Here is a 23378-nt window from a genome sequence, read left to right on the forward strand (position 1 = left end):
AGGGATTTTTAATTTAAACATTAAGCACTTTAATTGGTAAATATAGTTTTCAAATTAAATTTGTATGTTATATGGCAATGAAGGCCATTCCTACAAGATCATGACAATTCACTCTTTTAGAAATGTATTTTGTTTAATTATAAAGCTTTTATGAAAAAACTCTTTGTACAGTGGCCACCAGTTGTTGTCCTAAGCAGGAATATTGCATTAAATGAGGCACCCACAAAGATAATATTTACTCAACTATCAAATAGAATAATGCAATTAAAATAAAACACTGGTTTGGGATCTGCATTCCCTGGAATTAATTTCCTAATTAAAATTCCTTTTTGTAAAAGTAAAACTAGAGAAGGATTAATTAATATTGTTATTTCAAATTTATAGATTTTCTCTAATACTACGTTTAAACATTGTGCACTGGTGTCATTGCTGAAACTTTCTGGTAGAAATTACTGAGCTTGAGTAGAAGGAACTGAATTGACATGTGGTTGAAAAGACAAGATCATCAAACCAGTCTGGATCAACATCTGTTTCTGGTTTGTTAATTTGGCTCCCTCATACGGTTGGGCTGGAGAATTCCTAAAAGCCATTTGCAGGCAGTCATATTATCAGCATGATTTCCCCCCCCACTACCCTTTTCTCCCTTGTTGGTGACAATCCAGCATCCTCAACCTTTTTTTTGATTGCCTCAAGATCAGATTGTTGAAACGTGGGCAGAACTTCCTGCACTATCATCTTTGGAAAGTTACACCTGCAGTTATGCTCATTTCTGCAGTTTTCCTGGGATTCATTTGTACTCCAATTTGTTGCTAATATTTTAACATGGATTGGAATTTCAACGTGTGGATAAGCAAAATGTTAAATTTAGATTGCGTTAAGGTACAAAAAAATCAAACTTTCATTCTGTCGCTTTTCTTTAACTTTTAGTGTCATTTCACGGAAGTCCTATTTCTTTCAGTGTTGAGTACCGTTTATAAGATCTTAAGAGATAAGACCAAAATTAGGCCATTTAGTCCATTAAGTCTACTCCGCCATTCAATTATGGCTGATCTATCTCCCTCCTAACCCCATTCTCCTGCCTTCTCCCCGCAACCTCTAAAATCCTTAATAATCAAGAAGCATTTGTACATTGACAAGTTGAAGTTGCACAATGCAGTAGGCAGAATTAAAAAATATTGAAAGATCTGTCGCACACCTGTTGAAGGTCTCTCTTCAGCTCCTAATTTCACTATCTTGTCTGTTCACCAAACAGCATCAGTGCTGCTTTAGGTGTTTCAGTTAATCGTATATCTGCCTCTGCAGGAATTTGCTGTTTTACCCTGAAACCCATGTTGACTTTATTACCAAACTCTTTGAGTTGCAACTGCCTTATCATCTTGGAATGGTTGCTGACAATTGTGAAGGTACTACTGTGGAAATTAAAGTATTCAGCTAATGCAATGTCCGATGTTCTCTGTCTGTTGTTTTGTGTTATTTCGCTGCCAATGAGGTTTCTAGATGCCTAATGGTACTTTTCTTTTGCAAGCTGTTGGTCTAAATATGATGATCTGACAGTTGCCATTCACCATTTGATCTATTGACATAGGTGGCACATTTACTGTAACACATAGGAAACCATTCAACCTGTTGCATTTTTGCCAATTCAGAGGCACTTCCATCAGTCTCATTCCCACACTTCCCTCTGCAATCTTTTCTGTCCCACATGCCTTCAGCTCCCTGTGATTCTCCTGCCATCCATCTACATGACTGGCATGCCTTCAGGATATGGAAGGAATCTGAAGCACTCCAGGGAAACACAAGTTTAGAACAAGTCAACTCCCTATGGACACCTACCTTAGTTTAGTTTAGAGATGCATCACGGAAACAGGCCCTTCGGCCCACCGGGTCCACGCCAACTAGTGATCCTCACATATTAACACTATCCTATACACACTAGTGACATTTTACCTACATACCTGTACATCTTTGGAGCGTGAGAGGAAACTGAAGATCTCGGAGAAAACCCACGCTCGTCACGGGCAGAACGTACAAACTCCGTACAGACAGCACCCGTAGTCGGGATCAAACCCGAGTCTCGCAAGCGCTGTAAGGCAGCATCTCTACTGCTGCGCCACTGTGCCGCCCAAACATGTAGGCTCAAATGTGTGTCCCTGACACTGTGCCATCCAGGTTATGCAAACATCTTTGGAGCAGACTTTGTATTGAGCTTTTACATAGTTAGGGTACTAACTCCTCACCTCTATATGGAACTTAAAAAAATCAATGATCTTGGGTCACTCAAAGGTAACTTATATTTCCAGAAGAGCAAATTTTACAATTGATATTTCGCTCGTTACTTCCTTTCTGAGCAAATTAGTTGAAGCTAAGCTTGGTTGTAGTGAATTAGTGGCAAAACTGTTCATTAGTTTGGCAAGTAAAGCTATCAATAACATGCTCGATCTGACAAAGTCTTCTCACTGCACTGCAATTGGATGAACCCGACAAGTGCATTAAGGTGATCAACTCTGCCAAACTAATTGCAGCAGCTTTTTTTAAATTGCTTTACAGAAGTCTGCAGTGAATTCGGTGAAGTTGAAGTCACGGTAGTGATGCTACCTTTATTGTTGGAGCTGGATAGATTTGGATTGCAGTGGGAGGCATTAAAGTTGGAAGTTTGGGTCATGATCATCTGGTAGACTTGGACTGTAAAGCTCTTACTGACAACTGAAGTTCGGATTCTAATCTAGTTTTTAATGTTGTTTATTGAAGGAGTTTGAGGTGGTTAGTCTGGATTAGTTGATTTGCCTTTGAGCAGATACTCACCAATTCAACAGACATTGTGCATTTCTCACGGTGTCCATTAAAATCACTACTGACATTTTAAGTTGGTGTTTGCATCTATGCATATTATTGATCAGGTGAATTCAAATTTCATTTGGGGGATTTTGTGGAATGAAGTTTTTGACATTTCTTTCATGTTAACTTTCAGGATCTTTCAGGTGTCATTTATCAGTCATTCATGTTTCCTTGACGGTATATCTAAGGATCAGAAAATTCATCCCAGTCTTCCAATCTTCAAGAGAGTTTACGATACGATAAAACTTTATTCATCCGGAGGGAAATTGGACTGCCAACAGTCACAACAAGGTACACGAAAAACTTGAAATTAAAAGTGAAAACAAAAAGAAAATGTTTGATGCCCTCGTTTTGTCGCCCTCATGTCATTTATGCCCCTCGGATATAGCAGTATCGAATCTCTTCTTGGTTACACTATTTTTCATTTTTTCATAAAAGTTCCAAATCAAAACAAAAAATTGAGGAAATTCAATTGTGAATGGCATCCTGTACGAATTAACATCTGGAATCTTTAGCACCAGTTTGAAAACACTGTTTGTGTGTGTGTGTGTATATATATATGTTTAAAAAAAAAAGTGAAATCCAGAAACCCGTGTGAGCCAAAAAAATCAAATTAATCACCATTATGAAGAGTGTACACATGTAGGTTTGATAGCGTATTTGGCAATACCATAGGGTTGTGGCTGCTGCTGTACATGTTCAAGAGCCTGACGGTTCTTGGAGAGAAGCTGTTCTTGAACCTGGAGATTCTTGTTCTCAGGCTCCTGTTCCTTCTTTCTGACGGCGAGATGAAAGCATGGACAGGGTGGTATGGATCTTTGATGATATTAGCTGCCTTTTTGAGGCACTGACTCCTGCATATCTCTTTCTGTAACTTCCTTCATTCCTGGGTGTACGAGTTACTGAATCAGACCATGATGCAACCAGTCAAAATGCGTTTGATAGCGTATTTGATAAGCCAAATCTCTTCCAACTTCTAAGGAAGTAGAGGTGTCAATGAGCATTTTTTATGATTGCATCCATGTGGTGATCCCAGGAAAGGTCTTCACGATTAGCATGCCCAGGAACTTGAAGCTGTTGACTCTCCAACGCTGTACTGTCAATGAAAGTGGCTTCATGGATGCTCCACCCTCCCTTCCTGAAGTCAACAATCTGTTATAGAATCATAGAGTTATACAGTGTGGAAACCGGCCCTTTGGCCCAACTTGCCTACACCAAGTAACATGTCCTATATGCACTAATCCAACCTATATAACCATATAACAATTACAGCACGGAAACAGGCCATCTCGGCCCTACAAGTCCGTGACGAACAACTTTTTTCCCTTAGTCCCACCTGCCTGCACTCATACCATAACTCTCCATTCCCTTCTCATCCATATGCCTATCCAATTTATATTTAAATGATACCAACGAACCTGCAGCCACCACTTCCACTGGAAGCTCATTCCACACCGCTACCACTCTCTGAGTAAAGAAGTTCCCCCTCATGTTACCCCTAAACTTCCGTCCCTTAATTCTGAAGTCATGTCCTCTTGTTTGAATCTTCCCTATTCTCAAAGAGAAAAGCTTGTCCACATCAACTCTGTATTTCCCTCTCAATTTTAAAGACCTCTATCAAGTCCCCCCTTAACCTTCTGCGCTCCAGAGAATAAAGACCTAACTTATTCAACCTATCTCTGTAACTTAGTTGTTGAAACCCAGGCAACATTCTAGTAAATCTCCTCTGTACTCTCTCTATTTTGTTGACATCCTTCCTATAATTGGGCGACCAAAATTGTACACCATACTCCAGATTTGGTCTCACCAATGCCTTGTACAATTTTAACATTACATCCCAGCTTCTATACTCAATGCTCTGATTTATAAAGGCTAGCATACCAAAAGCTTTCTTTACCACCCTATCTATATGAGATTCCACCTTCAAGGAACTATGCACGGTTATTCCCAGATCCCTCTGTTCATCTGTATTCTTCAATTCCCTACCATTTAGCATGTACGTCCTATTTTGATTTGTCCTGCCAAAGGTGTAGCACCTCACATTTATCAGCATTAAACTCCATCTGCCATCTTTCAGCCCATTTTTCCAAATGGCCTAAATCACTCTGTAGACTTTGGAAATCCTCTTCATTATCCACAACACCGCCTATCTTAGTATCATCTGCATACTTACTAATCCAATTTACCACCCCTTCATCCAGATCATTGATGTACATGACAAACAACAAAGGACCCAACGCAGATCCCTGAGGCACCCCACTAGTCACCTGCCTCCAACCCGACAAACAGCCATCCACCATTACCCTCTGGCTTCTCCCATTCAGCAACTGTTGAATCCATCTTGCTATTCCTGCATTTATACCCAACAGTTTAACCTTCTTAACCAACCTTCCATGAGGAACCTTGTCAAAGGCCTTACTAAAGTCCATGTAGACAACATCCACTGCTTTACCCTCATCAATTTCCCTAGTAACTTCTTCAAAAAATTCAAGAAGATTAGTCAAACAAGACCTTCCAGGCACAAATCCATGTTGACTGTTCCTAATCAGACCCTGTTTATCCAGATGCTTATATATATTATCTCTAAGTATTTTTTCCATAATTTGCCCACCACTGAAGTCAAACTAACAGGTCTATAATTGCTAGGTTTACTCTTAGAACCCTTTTTAAACAATGGAACAACATGCACAGTACGCCAATCCTCGGGGACTATTCCCATTTCTAATGACATTTGAAATATTTCTGTCATAGCCCCGGCTATTTCTACACTAACTTCCCTCAATGTCCTAGGGAATATCTTGTCAGGACCTGGAGACTTATCCACTTTTATATTTTTCAAAAGTGTCAGTACTTCTTTTACTTTGAAACTCATAGTATCCATAGCTACTCTACTCGTTTCCCTTACCTCACATAATTCAATATCCTTCTCCTTGGTGAATACCGAAGAAAATAAATTGTTCAATATCTTCCCCCATCTCTTTTGGCTCTGCAGATAGCTGCCCACTCTGTCTCTCCAATGGACCAATTTTATCCCTTGTTATCCTTTTGCTGTTAATATAGTTGTAGAAACCCTTTGGATTTACTTTCACCATACTTTCCAAAGCAACCTCATCTTCTTTTAGCTTTTCTAATTTCTTTCTTAAGATTCTTTTTACATTCCTTATACTCCACAAGCACCTCATTTACTTCATGCTGCCTATAATTATTGTAGATCTCCCTCTTTTTCCGAACAAGTCCAATTTCCCTTGAAAACCAGGGCTCTTTCCAATTTTTACTGTTTTCTTTCAACCGAACAGGAACATAAAGATTCTGTACTCTTAAAACTTCCCCTTTAAATGTCCTCCATTTCTCTTCTACATCTTTCCCATAAAACAAAATGTCCCAGTTCACTCCTTTTAAATCATCTCGCATCTCATCAAAGTTAGCCTTTCTCCAATCAAAAATCTCAACCCTAGGTCCAGTTCTGACCTTCTCCATAATTATATTGAAACTAATGGTATTGTGATCACTGGACCCGAAGTGCTCCCCAACGCATACCTCCGCCACCTGTCCCGTCTCATTTCCTAACAGGAGGTCCAGCACTGCCCCTCCTCTAGTAGGTACCTCTATGTATTGCTGCAAAAACTATCCTGCACACATTTTACAAACTCCAAACCATCCAGCCCATTTACAGAATGTGTTTCCCAGTCTATGTGTGGAAAGTTGAAATCTCCCACAATCACTACCTTGTGCTTACTACTAATATCTGCTATCTCCTTACATATTTGCTCTTCCAATTCTTGTTCCCCATTTGGTGGTCTATAATACACCCCTATAAGTGTTGCTACACCTTTCCCACTTCTCAGTTCCACCCAAATAGCCTCCCTAGATGAGCCCTCCAATCTATCCTGCCAAAGCACTGCTGTAATATCTTCCCTGACTAGCAATGCAACACCTCCACCTCTTGCCCCTCCAATTCTATCACACCTGAAGCAACGAAATCCTGGAATATTTAGTTTCCAATCACAGCCCTCCTGCAACCATGTTTCACTGATCGCCACAACATCATACTTCCAGTTGTCTATCCAGACTCTAAGCTCATCCACCTTTCTTACAATGCTCCTTGCATTCAAATATGCACATTTAAGAAACCCCCTGTCTCTTCTTCTCTGTTTGTTTCCTTTTTTTTCTTTCTCCTCTTGTGTGCGAGTGCTTCCCTTTTCTGCTTCCTGCCTCCCATTCTGTCTACTAGTCCCAACCTGCCTGCGTTTTGTCGATATCTCTTTAAACCTGTCATATTCCGGAAGTGGTGGCACTGCCAAGCAGCTGCGGCTCACCTGCAGTCCGTCTGTCTTTCCCTTTTTCTGTTTTCTTTTGTCTTGTTAGATGTTTTAGTTTATTTTTAGTAGTATACATGTGGGGGGTGGGAGAACCTTTTTTTTAATCTCTTCCTTCAACGGGGTTGCGACCTTTTCCTTGCCGTATCTCCATCTCCGTCTGCGCTGAGGCCGAATATCGTAGAGCTGGCGGCCACCAACTGGAATCGACCTTGGAGCTCCGGTGGCAGTGCCTGGGGACTTACCATCACGGAGCTTGCTGATGTCGGAGGCTGTGATGGCCCTGTGGACGGTAACATCAGGAGCTCACAGGTCCCTGGTTGGTGACTGATTTTTGGGAGCTCCCGCAACAGCAGTTACGTCCGCTGGACTGGAGCGTAGCAGCTTCGTCCGCCCCGGGGCATGGAGTTTGAATCGGCTCATTCGCGGAGCTTGGAATCGGGCGCAGGATTTACCATCACCCGACGGGGGCTTCAACATCGAGAGCCTCGATCGTCTCGACGCAGTGGGAGAACAAGCAAGGAAGAGATAAGACTTTTTGCCTTCCATCACAGTGAGGAGGTGCCTGGAGATTCACTGTAATGGATGTTTGTGTTAAATTGTGTTCATTGTGTGTTTTGTTGCTTTTTTTCTGTCATGACTGCAAAGTACGCAATTTCGTTCAAACTATTGTTTGAATGACAATAAAGGAAATTCAATTCATATCCATGTACCTGTCCAAATGTTTCTTAAACATTGCAATACTAACTGCCTCTACTACCTCCTCTGGCAACTCGTTCCTCAGTCTTGCCAATGTTAAGGCAAGATTGTTCTGGCACTATTCGATCAGATTATCAATGTTTCTCAAATTTCAGGACATTGCACCTTACTTAAATATCATCTTACTTAAATATTAAAGAGAAAACTGCAAAAGATTATTAAATTGATGGTCTAGTTTCAAGCCATTTCAATGTTAAAATAAACTTGTGTAAGACTGTTTCCTGTCGGTATATTTTAAATACCGCGAGAACAAGTTCACAAGGAAGCACTCCCTGTTTCTTGCCATTAGTTAACCTTGCTTTTCATTTATAAAATGCCCATGTGGTTCACACCTTTAGGGATATAGAAGAAATCAACCCGAGTTGTTATGTCATTTTTGTGTTCCTATAAATTAAAAAATATGATAATGACAAAGCATTCAAAGCTTTCTTTTAAAATTTGCTTTGTTTTGTAAGGATTTATTATTAATGAATTGTTTTAAAATCTGCACTAGAGTACGGAACATTTCTGTTTTGATTTTATTAGACATTTGGCGGGATGATCTTAAATGTACTTTCATTTGATGAAGTATTTTATGACTGGATTAAATTGGAGTCCAAATGCCTGTGATGATTTGGGGGTTCTATATGAGGCATGAAATACTGTGAAAAAATGTCCCCTTCAGTTTTCTCTTCAGCATAGAAAGGGCATGCTCAATTAGGTTCAGATCGGGTGATTGACTTGGCCACTCAAGAATTGACCATTTTTTAGCTTTGAAAATCTCCTTTGTTGCTTTAGGTGGGCAGATGCAATTTAATAATGTGGACAAATGTGAGGTTATCCGCTTTGGTAGCAAAAACAGGAACGTAAATTATTATCTAAATGGTGTCAAGTTGGGAAAAGGGAAAGTACAATCGGATCTGGGGGTCCTTGTAAGCATGCAGGTACAGCAGGCACTGAAGAAAGCGAATGGCATGTTGGCCTTCATAACAAGAGGAATTGAGTATAGGAGCAAAGAGGCCTTCTGCAGTTGTATAGGTCCCTAGTGACACCACACCTGGAGTATTGTGTGCAGTTTTGGTTCCTTAATTTGAGGAAGGACATTCTTGCTATTATGGGAGTGCAGCGTAGGTTCACAAGGTTAATTCCCAGGATGGCAGGACTGTCATATGTTGAGAGAATGGAGCAGCTGGGTTTGTATACTCTGGAATTTAGAAGGATGAGAGGGGATCTTATTGAAACATATAAGATTATTAAGAGTTTGGACATGCTAGAGGCAGGAAACATGTTCCCGATGTTCGGGGAGTCCAGAACCAGGGGCCACAGTTTAAGAATAAGGGGTAAGGCATTTAGAATGGAGATGAGGAAACATTTTTTCCCACAGAGAGTTGTGAGTGTAGGATTCTCTGCCTCAGAGGGTGGTGGAGGCTAGTTCTCCAATGCTTTCAAGAGAGAGCTTGATAGGGCTCTTAAAGATAGTGGAGTTAGGGGATATGGGGAGAAGGCAGGAATGGGGTATTGATTGTGGATGATCAGCCATGTTCACATTGAATGGCGGTGCTGGCTCGAAGGGCCGAATGGCCTACTCCTGCACCTATTGTCTATTGCTTTAGCAGTATGTTTGGGATCATTGTCTTGCTGTAGAATTAACCAATGGCCAATGAGTTTTGAGGCATTTGTTTGAACATGAGCAGATAGGATATGTCTGTACACTTCAGAATTCATTAAGCTAATACCATAAGCACTTGTATCATCAATAAGATAAGTGAGCCAGTACCTTCAGCAGCCATACATACCCAGGCCATAACACCCCACCACCGTGTTTCACAGATGAGGTGGTGTGCTTTTGATCTTGTGCAGTTCCTTCTCTCCTCCATCCTTTGCTTTTTCAATCACTCTGATATAAGTCAATCTTCATCTCATCTGTCCACAAGGCTTTTTTTTTCCCGAACTGTGGTTGCTCTTTTAAGTACATCTTGGCAAACTGTAACCTGGCCATCCTACTTTTTGCAACAAGCCAGTGGTTTGCATCTTGCAGTATAGCCTCTGAATTTCTGTTACAAATCTCAAATTGTGGAGTACAGAGGCTAATAATGGGTCTTTGTCCCAAACATCATGGAGGGCACTGTGGGTACCAAATGGCACTATTTGGGTTAAGATGAACACTAAATTCTGTATTGTGACTTGCATCACATTTTTTAATGCAACTGTCTTGAAAATTTGCGGCTGATGAGAGAGGCATTGTTGCCCTTATTTGTTTTTATTTAACACCATTGGAACTGGGATTTAATCTGTTCCAAATGAGTGGAACCTGGTTGGAGCAAGATAGTAAGTCAAGTGATCATAAGCAGTTTTATTCCATTTTTCAGTGCATATGAGTGCACATTTAAAAAATGCCTGCACTATCTTTTGCTAATGGTCATCATGTCAGTAATGTAAATGTGAGGAGACTGTTCATGCACTTTGGACATGAAATAATTAGATTTCTAACGATATAATTTGGTATGTAACAGCAATACAAGCTCTTTTCAGTATAAAGTCTGGCTTTTGATGATCTAAAACATTTTGGATGGATTTTTCTTTCAAATACTTCAACTTCAAGTGAGTTTATTGTCGTCATTTCATTTCATTTGATTATATTGTACAAACTTGGACAAAGCTTCATTTCTTTTTAGACTATACTGTAAAATTGCACACTAATTGACCTATTCCAAAGGCCAATTTACATACATTAATCATGATCAATGTGAGAATTGAGCAACTTATGCTTATAGCCCAGTGCTCAGGAGTTTTGTAAGGAAAATTATGAAATGTCAACTATTTCTGGCCGTGTTATATAAAAAGGAACATAATCAAAGAGATAGGTAAGATTTATATAGTCAGAGATAGGTAAGATTTCCAATATGTGGCCCCTCATCAGAGCATCGAATGGCGGTGCTGACTTGAAGGGCCGAATGGCCTACTCCTGCACCTATTGTCTATTATAACATTCTGAATGAGGATCTTGGATCTTGGATCTGAGAAATTAACTTTCTATTTTCACAGATGCTCCGTGACCTGATGTCTTCATGCATGTTTTTATTTCAGATTTCCAGCAGTATTTTTCATTTTCATTTAGTATGATTAAATCCTGATGATGTTTGCATCATAGATACATACATAGACAATAGGTGCAGGAGAAAGCCATTCGGCCCTTTGAGCCAGCACCGCCATTTAATGTGATCATGGCTGATCATCCACAATCAGTACCCCGTTCATGCCTTCTCCCCATATCCCTTGATTCCGCTAGCCCAAAGAGCTCTATCAAACTCTCTTTTGAATGCATCCAGTGAATCGGCCTCCACTGCCTTCTAAGGCAGAGAATTCCACAAATTCACAACTGGGTGAAAACGTTTTTCCTCCTCTCAGTTCTAAATGGCCTACCCCTTATTCATAATACAACATTTTATCCTCAGTTGAATATTTCATTTTCCAAATGACCGAGCATTTTAAGTGATTTTGTGAACTAATGAGAACTTTAAATGCATGTATTCAGCTCGGTGGTTTAATATTGTGATGACGCAATCAGGAATGAAATTAAAACAGTGTATTGCCACGTAAAATATTCACTTCGTTTTTTTTAATTTAAAGCATTGAATTGTCAGCAGGTTGATGCCATGCCCATTCAAGAAGCACAAACAGAAGCACAGCTTAGATATTTTTGTGTCTATGCACAACTTAGATATTTTTGTTAGAATATTAGATATTCTGCCATTGGGCATATAGAGGGTGAAGAAAATAGCTGTGTCATTGTAACAGGTTTAATAATCAGGGACAGTTTCTGTTTGTAATACCGCTCATAAGCCATATCTGAAGCTGCTGCTGCTTCTTTGAGGCAACAATCGCTAATTTATCAATGTTTCAGTTGAAGGGTAATAGTCTGAAATTTGGAATAGTACATATATACTTAAGCACATATATACTTAAGTACACTTTAGCTGCAGGTGCTAAGTCCAGTGGTTACTGCACAGTGCAATAGATGGTCATTTGTGCCTCCTTGGCAACCAGTGGCAGGCTGTCACATCTGGAATAAAATCCCAAGATTGCCAATCTTCCCAATTGCAGTTGCCTTTCCTTCCCTGCATTGAACACCATCTGCAATTTATCAGCAATGGGCAGGCATTATCAAAATATCCTTCTTTGGAAAGCGTTTCCTTATTGATAGCTGAACATATGGAGAAGCATCAGAGGAGTCAGATTATGAGATATTTCATTACAAACACCTGTTCTTGCTCCTAGGTTTAGTTTCCATGTAGCAGCAATTTCTATATTACATTTCTTGAAAGAGAACACACCATAACCAAACATAAGGAAGTACCAAAAATAAACTGATGGAGGAACATGGTGGCCTAGGCAGCATCTATGGAGGGAAATGAACAGTTGACATTGTAGATTGGAACCTTTCATTTGTACTGGGAGATATCCAGTATAAAGAGGTGAGGGACAAGAGCTGGCAAGCAATAGGTGGATCTAGATGAGAAGAGTTTGATGGGCAGAATCTTGTTTGGCTTGCCATCTTTTGGAACACCCAAGAAAAAAAATCATCTTTCACAACAGTTCTTCGTGGGTAGCTGTAGATTTTGTGAAACTTATGGTTCCCTCAACAACGATCATCAACGATCATTGTACATTGTACATCTGAAAGATAAGGGTGAAAAATAGTAGAACTGGCCAGGAAAGTTGTGACCATCAAGTCTGACGGTATGAGTAGATTGGGTAAGAGCTGGTTTGGTAGTTAATTACCTGGAACATGTACAAGTTGGCTAGTGCTGCAATGGTGGTCTTTTTAATGGAGAGATGCGAGGGCAGAGAATCAAATTGCATTAACATGCAATGACAATCTGATTCAGCCTGAAACATTGGTTGGAAAGAGGCAAAATTAATAGTAAAGTAATGTAAATTATGAGTGTGGTGAGCTAAATATTATGGCTTTTCGCTTTGGCTGTAAAGCCTTTAGTGATCTTAATAAGGGAGTGCTTGGTTCAAACAGTGTACCTTATGAACTTTTTGACATATGGTACAAGTGGAAAAATCAGTTATTATAATAATTTATTGCAGATGGAGAAAAACTGAGCAAGTAATTCTTTTGAATTGGGGCTCAGTGGTAGGAATTTCTTCAATTTTCTTTGATTTCCAGTTGAGATGCTCTAAATATGGCTGAAATTCGAAAGGAAAATCTAGACAGGCATGTCTTTCAACTGTGCATGTTAGAAGAACCAGCTTTCAGCACTGCCTCTGGTGAAAGTGAGCACAGTGGGCAATAATATTACTAATAGTGCATTGTTTCAATTTACGGACATTCATATGAGCATTTCAGTGTATTACAGATACATACTTTTCTGATCATTGTCAGGCTTCAAAGTATTTTCCATTACCTGTTCATGGAAAGATGGACAGTAATTGAAAAATATTTGTGTAACTATGCAGGAAAATTGAATTGTTTTGTAAGTACATGACCAACTAAAAGACAGGAAGGCAAGATTTTTCAGATTGTTTGATGATTGTGATTCTTAAGTATTTTAAATGCATAGTAACGAGTGGATCAACAAACATGACCTTTAAATCGTACAATAGTAATGAAATAATTTAGTGTTCAAAATAATTACTAGTTCCCTTGAGGAATCAGCTTTAATATTTACCTTGCATTGTTGTTCTCCTTGCTTTATTGCCAATGAAATAAAATTAATGTTACTGCAGCAATTATCATTTTTTAAATGTTTCAGTTGGCCTCGCTTCTCCTGCTGTGGTAGCAAACTCCACACAGCTGTGCAATTTGGGCAGCTTTAAGCTTCAAACCTAAATATGCCACCCACTTTAGAATTGCACCATCCACAAGGTGGCTGGAAACACCACTGCATTCTCTGGGCTTCACGCAGTTGTAATTTGTAGAATATTAGATGTGCTTTGAAATCTTGACAAAAGTTAATTATTCCCCAGCATAGGATACTGATTGCATGTTTTTGTGGCAGGTGTAAATTTTGTTTGGCTCTGTTTCCACCATGGAGGAAGAACCGCAGGAAGAATTCTTCTATTGCAAAGGGGCTGCAACCCAGGTGTTAAAATTGGGATCATTTGATTGCAGGCCGCAAAATGAATCAAGAACTTCCTCCAAGGTGTTATTTCTGATTATTCCAGGTAAGGTTTAAAATGTATTGTTTTCTAAACCAAACCAATTTAGAGATTTTCAAATCTTGAATACGCCAGCGCACAAAAAATAACAGGCCCAAACATTTTGCAGAGATGCTATTCTGAATAATCACAAATTCAATGATGTCTACTCACTGCGGCAGTATCCTAATAGCGTGAATAATCTGAAGAAGGGTCTCGACCTGTAACGTCACCCATTCATTCTCTCCAGAGATGCTGCCTGTCCCACTGAGTAACTACAGCAATTTTGTGTTTTTCTTCTAATAGTGTGTATGATGTATAATGGATAGAATAGAATGCCAATTATTGTCATTCAAACAACTTGGTTTGAACGAAATTGCATTTTCTACAGTTTTTACATTACAAAAAAAACCAAGACCCACACTAAACACAGTTTACATATAACATCCATCACAGTGAATCTCCAACACCTCCTTCACTGTGATGGAAGGCAAAGACTTATCTCCTCCCTTTGTTCTATTCCCGTGGCCCAGCAGTCCAACTGCAGCGTCGAGGCGAACTATGGCACCGATGTTAAAGTGGGCGATGGTAAGTCCTGTGGCCGGTTAAGCCACGCCGGGTGATGTTTAACTGATGTTACGCCCCGGCTCCGTGTCCTTTAAACCCCGCGATTCCAGCGGGAGAAGTTGCTGTTGCAGAGTTCGGAAAAGCGGTCTCTCACCAGGGACCTGCGAGCTCCTGATGTTCCTGTCCACCAGGCCTGTGGCTAGAGCCTCCGAAACTCCAAAGTCGGGTTGCAGCCAAGCGCCAGCACAGCTCTTCCCGCTTCGAAGACGCCCAGCTCTGCGATGTCAGTTCCGCAGGCTCCGCCACTGGAGCCCTTGGGTTAGTCCCCAGCCGGAGGCTGCTGCCGGCTCTTCGATGTTAGGCCCAACGACATCGGTGACCCGACAGGGAAAAAGCCGGGTCCCCACACAGGGAAGAGATTAAACGGTTTTTCCCCCACAGCCCCCTCCCCCCAACCCCCACCCCCCCACATATACACAGCTAAAATCACAGAAATTTCTGTTCCAAATTAGTTTAGTTCTGGTGATACAAGTAATTCAAAAGTAAAGTTGCTCTCAAGACTCTAAATATAAAAATCTATGACAATTGATTTTGTTTCTTTTAGTCTTCCTGACGGTTGCGTTTATTGTCGAATATCCTGGATAGTAGTTGCCAAAATGGCTTTGATACAATAATCTTTTAAAAGTAACCAATTAACATTGTAGCCTTTGTGCATTAACTTTGCTTCTTAACTTCTTGCACTGTGTATATTTTGGCAAACCTTTATGTTTTGAATTGAAATTATATTGTGTAACATATTCCTAATCCAATGAAAGTTACAAAAATGAGGGAAACCGTTTAACCATATAACCATATAACAATTACAGCACGGAAACGGGCCATCTCGGCCCTACAAGTCCATGCCGAACAAATCCTTTTCCCCTTAGTCCCATCTGCCTGCACTTGTACCATAACCCTCCATTCCCTTCTCATCCATATGCCTATCCAATTTATTTTTAAATGATACCAATGAACCTGCCTCCACCACTTCCACTGGGAGCTCATTCCACACCGCCACCACTCTCTGCGTAAAGAAGTTCCCCCTCATATTACCCCTAAACTTCTGTCCCTTAATTCTGAAGTCATGTCCCCTTGTTTGAATCTTCCCTATTCTCAAAGGGAAAAGCTTGTCCACATCAACTCTGTCTATCCCTCTCATCATTTTAAAGACCTCTATCAGGTCCCCCCCTTAACCTTCTGCGCTCCAGAGAATAAAGACCTAACTTATTCAACCTATCTCTGTAACTTAGTTGTTGAAACCCAGGCAACATTCTAGTAAATCTCCTCTGTACTCTCTCTATTTTGTTGACATCCTTCCTATACTGGGGCGACCAAAATTGTACACCATACTCCAGATTTGGTCTCACCAATGCCTTGTACAATTTTTAACATTACATCCCAGCTTCTATACTCAATGCTCTGATTTATAAAGGCTAGCATACCAAAAGCTTTCTTTACCACCCTATCTATATGAGATTCCACCTTCAAGGAACTATGCACGGTCATACCCAGATCCCTCTGTTCAACTGTATTCTTCAATTCCGTACCATTTACCATGTACGTCCTATTTTGATTTGTCCTGCCAAGGTGTAGCACCTCACATTTATCAGCATTAAACTCCATCTGCCATCTTTCAGCCCATTTTTCCAAATGGCCTAAATCACTCTGTAGACTTTGGAAATCCTCTTCATTATCCACAACACCCCCTATCTTTGTATCATCTGCATACTTACTAATCCAATTTACCACACCTTCATCCAGATCATTGATGTACATGACAAACAACAAAGGACCCAACACAGATCCCTGAGGCACCCCACTAGTCACCTGCCTCCAACCCGATAAACAGCCATCCACCATTACCCTCTGGCTTCTCCCATTCAGCCACTGTTGAATCCATCTTGCTATTCCTGCATTTATACCCAACAGTTGAACTTTCTTAACCAACCTTCCATGAGGAACCTTGTCAAAGGCCTTACTAAAGTCCATATAGACAACATCCACTGCTTTACCCTCGTCAATTTCCCTAGTCAAACATGACCTTCCAGGCACAAATCCATGTTGACTGTTCCTAATCAGACCCTGTTTATCTAGATGCTTATATATATTGTCTCTAAGTATCTTTTTCCATTAATTTGCCCACCACTGAAGTCAAACTAACAGGTCTATAATTGCTAGGTTTATTCTTAGAACCCTTTTTAAACAAAGGAACAACATGCGCAGTACGCCAATCCTCGGGGACTATTCCCGTTTCTAATGACATTTGAAATATTTCTGTCATAGCCCCGGCTATTTCTACACTAACTTCCCTCAATGTCCTAGGGAATATCCTGTCAGGACATACTACCTTGATCCATAAATCTGGAAAGTTACTGATACCCACAATATTGCTCTCTTTGGCTGTTGGTTAAATGTTTATAGAAACATGTGTAAAGTGCAAAAATGGATTTTTAAAGATGGTAACAGCATTGAGAGTTTATAATTAACAGGAGAGATTGAATAGACCAAGGGGCTTTTTACTCTGAAGGAGAACTACAGCATGACTTCAAAATTGTTGGCGAAGAAGCAGAGGTTTTGACATGAGGGGGTTGAATATTTGGGGTCATAAATATACTATTGGCAGCACTGAGTTCAGCAGGGAATTGTGGGGCAACGTTCTTACACAGCAAATGTTGAAAATGTAGAATTTGCTATTTCTTGGGGTAAATGAGGTATACATTTAAGAGTAAGCTAGATATAAACATGAAACATGAATCACTTCTTGGCAATATAAGCAAAAGGTTGGAGATCATTTGAAGCCTAAACGCAGGCATAACCTTTTTGGACAAGATGTCCTATAAGTTCTAAGAAAGCAATTACATGAAATGACTGTAGATGCAAGGAACTGCAGATACTGGTTTACAAAATAGATACAAAATACTGGAATAACTGGGCTAGGCAGCCTCTCTGGAGAAAATGGATAAGTAACATTTTGAGGTTGGCACCCTCATTTAGTCTGCTTGCAGTGGGATTGGGGGGGGGGGGGGGGGGGGGGGGGGGGGGGTGGGGGCAGTGAGGGAGGGGAGAATGCTTGAAGAGAAGTGGGGGTAGGACAAAGCCTGTCAAGTGATAGATAGATCGGTGTGGGTGTGGGTGTGTGTAGAGGTGTGTAGGTGTTGCAGCTTAGTGACCTAAAATTAGAGAATTCAATGTTCATACTGAAGATAGACACAAAGTGATGGAATAACTCAGTGGGTCAGGCTGAGCCGGTCTTTCTCCAGAGATGCTGCCTGACCTGCTGAATTACTCCTGCACTTTGCGTTTACCTTCAGTATATACCAGCATCTGCAGTTCTTTTCTACACTCAATGTTCATACTGTTAGGTTGTAAGCTACCCATGCGGAATATGAGGTGCTGGTTCACTTGCAGCCACATTCTGGCAATGGAGGAGGCCCAGGACAGAAAAATCAGTGTTGGAATGGGAAGTATGGGATATGGTTGTTGGTGCTTTCACCCTGAGCTGAAGTTCACATCTTGCATGAATCCAGACATAGAGCAACTTTTAATCACGCTTTAGTTTTATCCTGCTTACTGAATTTGTTGTAGCCATGCACTTGTAAATGTACAGATGTGAATATTCCATATTGGAATATAACTGAAGGCTACAAATTGCACTTTGGGGTTTTAACAAAATGGGAATATTTATACATTGGGCAAGGACCATCCTTATTGAATTTGCTGCTTTTCGATTTGCCTGAAATTCCTGACATTTTTATTTCTACTGAATTGTTTCTGAAGACAGTGCTTTTAAAACTTTAATGAGATGAATGCCAGGGGAACACTTATTCATATCTCCATTAATCCATTAATATAGATGTTCCTAAGTCAGGAATGGTGGTTGCCTGTGGTGGATCTGATGATGCCCTACATTTTTGGAATTGGATCAAGCCATGTTTTGTCTTTTTGATAATGGAATGAATTATTGCAGTAATGTAGCCAATTTGTGGACGCTGGGCATGATATTTACTGAAAATGCAGCTGAATTCCTAGGCTCTGTTCCAAAAATTCCATCCAAACGTAACAGTCCAGTCAGCTGAAAGAACTGTGTATCTTCAAAAGCATAATCTTGGAGAAGCTTTTGGCCTAAATTGTTTAAAGACTTTGGGTTATTAAGTCCCCTCTGAGACATCAGCTGCTTCCCGTAACAACAAGTAATGTGGCTGTCCACAAGAGGAGATCAAACAGACCAAAAAACTCCAGAATGTTGTTAAATATTTTGGATTATTGTAATAAGCTAAAAAAATGTTTTTTGAAATGTTTTTAATATGAACGAGAAGTTGAGTCCAGAAAAATTATGGAATATCAGAAAACCTTCCTATTTTGAAGCTTAAGATATTGATTTTAACATTGTATTATACCTAACCCTACAATACACTTCAATATTTCAAATGGCTGATTTTAACCATAAATAATTGCATTTAAACTCCCAGTTATTCGATGATTGCACAATTATTTTCTTGGGGAAAAAAACAGACAATTCAAGCAGTTTACTAGTGAATGAATGCACATGCTGTAGAAGTCTGAAGCAGATTCTTAATTTCAGTATTCTATGATTTGGGATTTAATATGCATTGTAGTCTGAGATAAGCATTAATTACTAAAACTGATTAGAAGATGCATGTCTGTCTATCTATTTGACAGTTACAACCCATTTGCCTATTTTGTAACTTATTTTATCAAAGATTGAAATTTGTAGAAGGTTGAAATGTGATTGTTCAAATGTGTGTTTTTACATTTTACCTGTTGAAGTACAAATAAAGGGAAAAACATAGCAGTCATAATTCAGTTCATTAATTTAATTTAAAACATTTGTGATTAGATTTTAACTAAGGCTGTAAGAAATTTTGCTTTGGCTGTTATTTTTATGTTTTCCAGTAAAGCATTTTCCAAGTCTTACTTTTGTTTGGGCCAGATATGATGTATTACTTCACTGGGAGTCATCTTCAATCATATTGATGACTAAAGCTTTGCAGCTTTGTAATTCCACTTGGATAAAGATATGAATCTCAAAATACTGGCATTACTACAACTTTAATTTTAACTAAACTTGGTCTTATGGAAGTCTAAGTTCTTTTAAAATATGATAATACTGGAATTATCGTTGTATTTACAAATATATTTACATAATTTTCATTTCAAAATGTTTGATGGAGGCTAATTTTAAATACAGAGCATTTTCACCCTAAAATAGGTTAGAATATGAATTGAAATGCTGGTAAAATCTGTAGTATTTGAAAATTGAAATTTGGTTCAATGCATGGCCAATAGGTTCTGTTAAAATGAGAGGCAAGCAGGATATTTTAAGAAATGCATTTATCAAGTACATTTGCTCTTTACGTACCTTTTAACTTACTTCACAATTTGTCAATTTATTTGGCCACGGCATATCCCATTTCTCATAAAATGAATCAAGACCATTGATTTGTTTGTTTTCAAATTTGGAGCATATTGCCTGATCAAAGAGATTTACAAAATAGGGCACTTCCTTTATGTTGGGTTAGAAGCAAAACATGAAGCTGCAAAGGTTCTATCTATTATATACAAAAGGTAAATTATTTTTCCTTCAAATTATTGAAGAGGTCAATGAATTGTACCCTTATGACCATGACCTTCAATAAAATAAAGAAATTCTAGTGTGTGGATAAATGATTGAATTTCTCACATTTTCTGGAGGCAGTGTTAACCTATTCTGTTAACTTAACTCTAATTATATACTGTTTCCTCCAGTAATCGTACTGTCACTTTTTGGGGATGGTTAAAATTCCCTGGATTAACATATTTTTCATTGATCTCATAAATTAAAAAAAAAGGTAAAAGTCAAAGTTTATCTCCTTGTATAATTTTTTTTAAGTGATTTTTAGATTGGTCTCAAAATGTTAAAAGGATATATACTACTCAGAAACGACAGTTGTTCCATCACACAAGTGGCAGAAATGCTCCAGATTCCTCTGCAAGCATGTATGTATTTGTGCATCTCAGTGGACTTTTTGAGGTGCTACACACTATTTGCCTATTCCACTCGTACATCCAGCGATGTGCCATGAGTGTCCTGCAGTTCCTCAACATTTATCGTCAGTCCACTGAGCATGTGCTATGTTAGATCTGACCAAGGTTCAGGGATTCCGTCCTTTTGAATGGAAAGGATTGGCTGCAAAGGAGATAATTTAAAAACTGCCTAAAGCTTACCTTGGTGATGTGATTTAATTTTGAGTTCTGTTGAATGTTTCTAAATATCTGAGATTTTCGCAAACATTTCCATTTGTTAATAGTTTAAACATTTGCATTAATCTCAGGGTACAGGGGCAACACACTGCCATTTTTACCTAATCTCGAGTAAAGGGAGACACAGGTTTCGCCATTGACCCGCGCCTCGCAGCAAAGTCATTACAGGCAAAGGTGGGTGGAGTGTCCTATGAGGACACTGGAACTCTCACTCCATGCGGGATTTGAACCGGCTACCTTCCTCGCCAGCCGAATTCTCTTAGCCCATTTTGGTCTATCTGTCGTCCCGCATGTTGAAACATTTTTCCGCAAGTTGAATTTTGGTCGGCAAATATCTGAGGTTTTGCAAACGTATTTCCAGTGCAGTGGGTTTAAACATTTGCATTACAGGCAGGGTAAAGGGCTGTCCCACTGCGGCGACCTAATCTGCGAGTTCAGAAGAGTTTGCCATCGACTCAAACTCGCAGCAAACTCGACACGTGGTCCTAGGAGGTCCTATGAAGTCACTGGAACTCTCCTTCATGCTGGAGGGAAGTTCCTGCAAATTTTCAGCCTCAGTTTGGTCGAGGAAAAATTTTCAGCATGTTGAAACATTTTCCGCAAGTAAAATTTGGTCGGCATGGTTCTTTTGAACTCGTAGTGCAGTGCAGTGGGGTTGCTATGTAGTTACAGGCAGTCGAGGGCAGCCGTAGGCAATCTCCTTCGCTAGAGTGCATTAACTATAGGCTACGCATTATGGAACATGTCTAGACAAAAAAGTGGGGGGCGCTACCGCCCCCCGGTTCCGTGGCACATGTGAAGGGCCTGCATTACTTGCGGCCTTGTCTGCTGGTTGGAGTTTGCTTCACTGAAGGCGTTGCCTCAAAAGTTTGGTTACAATACATGCTGATGCAGGCGCATTTTAATTGGCTCATTGGAGTTTTCAGGACCAAGAAAACCGACTGGTAATGTTCCCCCCCCCCCCTGCTAAACTTTATTATAAGTTGTCTGGCTTTTTAAAAAGTGTCCCCCCCTCTCTCTCCCCCCCCCCCCCCCCCCCCCCCCTTCCCCCCCCCCCCTTCCCCCTCCCTTCCCTCCCCCCCTCTTCCCCCCCCCTCTTCTCCTCCCCCTCTTCCCTCCCCCCTCTTCCCCCCCCCCCTCTTCCCTCCCCCCTCTTCCTCCCCCCTCCTCTTCTCCCCCCCTCCTCCTCCCCCCCTCTTCCCCCCCCCCTCTTCTCCCCCCCCCCCCCCCTCCCCTCCCCCCCCCTCCCCCCCTCCCCCCCCCCCCCTCTTCCCCCCCCCCCCCTCTTCCCCCTCCCCTCCCCCCCTCTTTCCCCCCCCCCCCCTCTTCTCCCCCCCCCTCTTCTCCCCCCCTCTTCCCCCCCCTCTTCTCCCCCCCCCTCTTCCCCCCCCCTCTTCTCCCCCCCCCCTTTCTTCTCCCCCCCCCCCCCCCCCCCCCTCTCTCCCCCCCCCCTCTCCCCCCCCCCCCTCTCTCCCCCCCCCCCTCCCCCTCCCTCTCTCTCCCTCTCTCTCCCCCCCCCCCCCCCCTCTTCTTCCCCCCCCCCTCCTTCCCCCCCCCTCCTCCTCCCCCTCTTCCCCCCCCCCCCTCTTCCTCCCCCCCCTCTCTTCCCCCCCCCCCCCCCCCCCCCCCCCCCCCCCCCCCCTCCCCCCCTCCCCCCCCCCCCCCCCCCCCCCCCCCTCCCCCCCCCCCCCCCCCCCCCTTCCCCCCCCCTCCCTCCCCCCCCCTCTTCTCCCCCCCCAATTCTCCCCCCCCCTCTTCTCTCTTCTCCCCCCCCATCTCTTCTCCCCCCCCCTCTTTCTTCCCCCCCCCTCTTCTCCCCCCCCCTTTTTAAATGTGTCCCCCCTTCCCCCCCCCCTCCCTCCCCCCCCCTCCCTCCCTCCCCCCCCTCCCTTCCCCCCCTCCCTTCCCCCCCCTCCTTCTCCCCCCCCCTTCCCCCCCTCCCTCTTCCCCCCCCTCTTCTTCCCCCCCTCCCTTCCCCCCCCCTTCTCTTCCCCCCCCCCTTCTCCCCCCCTCCCTTCCCCCCTCCCTCCCCCTTCCCCTCCTCCTGTACTCCCTCTATGGCAAGAATGTCTTTCCTCAGATTAGGAGACCAAAACTGTGCGCAATACTCCAGGTGTGGTCTCACCAAGACCCTGTACAACTGCAGTAGAACCTCCCTGCTCCTACACTCAAACCCTTTTGCTATGAATGCTAACATACCATTCGCCTTCTTCCCTGCCTGCTGCACCTGCATGCCTACTTTTAATGACTGGTGTACCTTGACACCCAGGTCTCGCTGCATCTCCCCCTTTCCTAATCGGCCACCATTCAGATAATAATCTACTTTCCTGTTTTTTCACACCAAAGTGGATAACCTCACATTTATCCACATTATACTGCATCTGCCACGCATTTGCCCACTCATCCAGCCTATCCAAGTCACCTTGCAGCCTCCTAGCATCCTCCTCAAAGCTAACACTGCCCCCCAGCTTCGTG

The 23378-nt window shown here is 41.6% G+C and overlaps 1 protein-coding gene across 3 annotated transcripts in view; it reads left to right on the forward strand.

The window, feature by feature from the left end:
- Positions 1-2991: 2991 nt before the first annotated feature.
- Positions 2992-23378, forward strand: part of ldah (lipid droplet associated hydrolase) — a 267026-nt gene continuing 246639 nt past the window's right edge. For all 3 annotated transcript variants that reach the window (XM_055635390.1, XM_055635389.1, XM_055635391.1), the window contains exons 1-2: positions 2992-3126; positions 13898-14063. In XM_055635390.1, the coding sequence (XP_055491365.1) occupies positions 13928-14063 (136 nt within the window). In that variant the 5' untranslated portion in view covers positions 2992-3126; positions 13898-13927. The remainder of the gene's footprint in view (positions 3127-13897; positions 14064-23378) is intronic.

This window comes from Leucoraja erinacea, chromosome 5, assembly GCF_028641065.1.
Source record: "Leucoraja erinacea ecotype New England chromosome 5, Leri_hhj_1, whole genome shotgun sequence".
NCBI lineage: Eukaryota > Metazoa > Chordata > Chondrichthyes > Rajiformes > Rajidae > Leucoraja > Leucoraja erinaceus.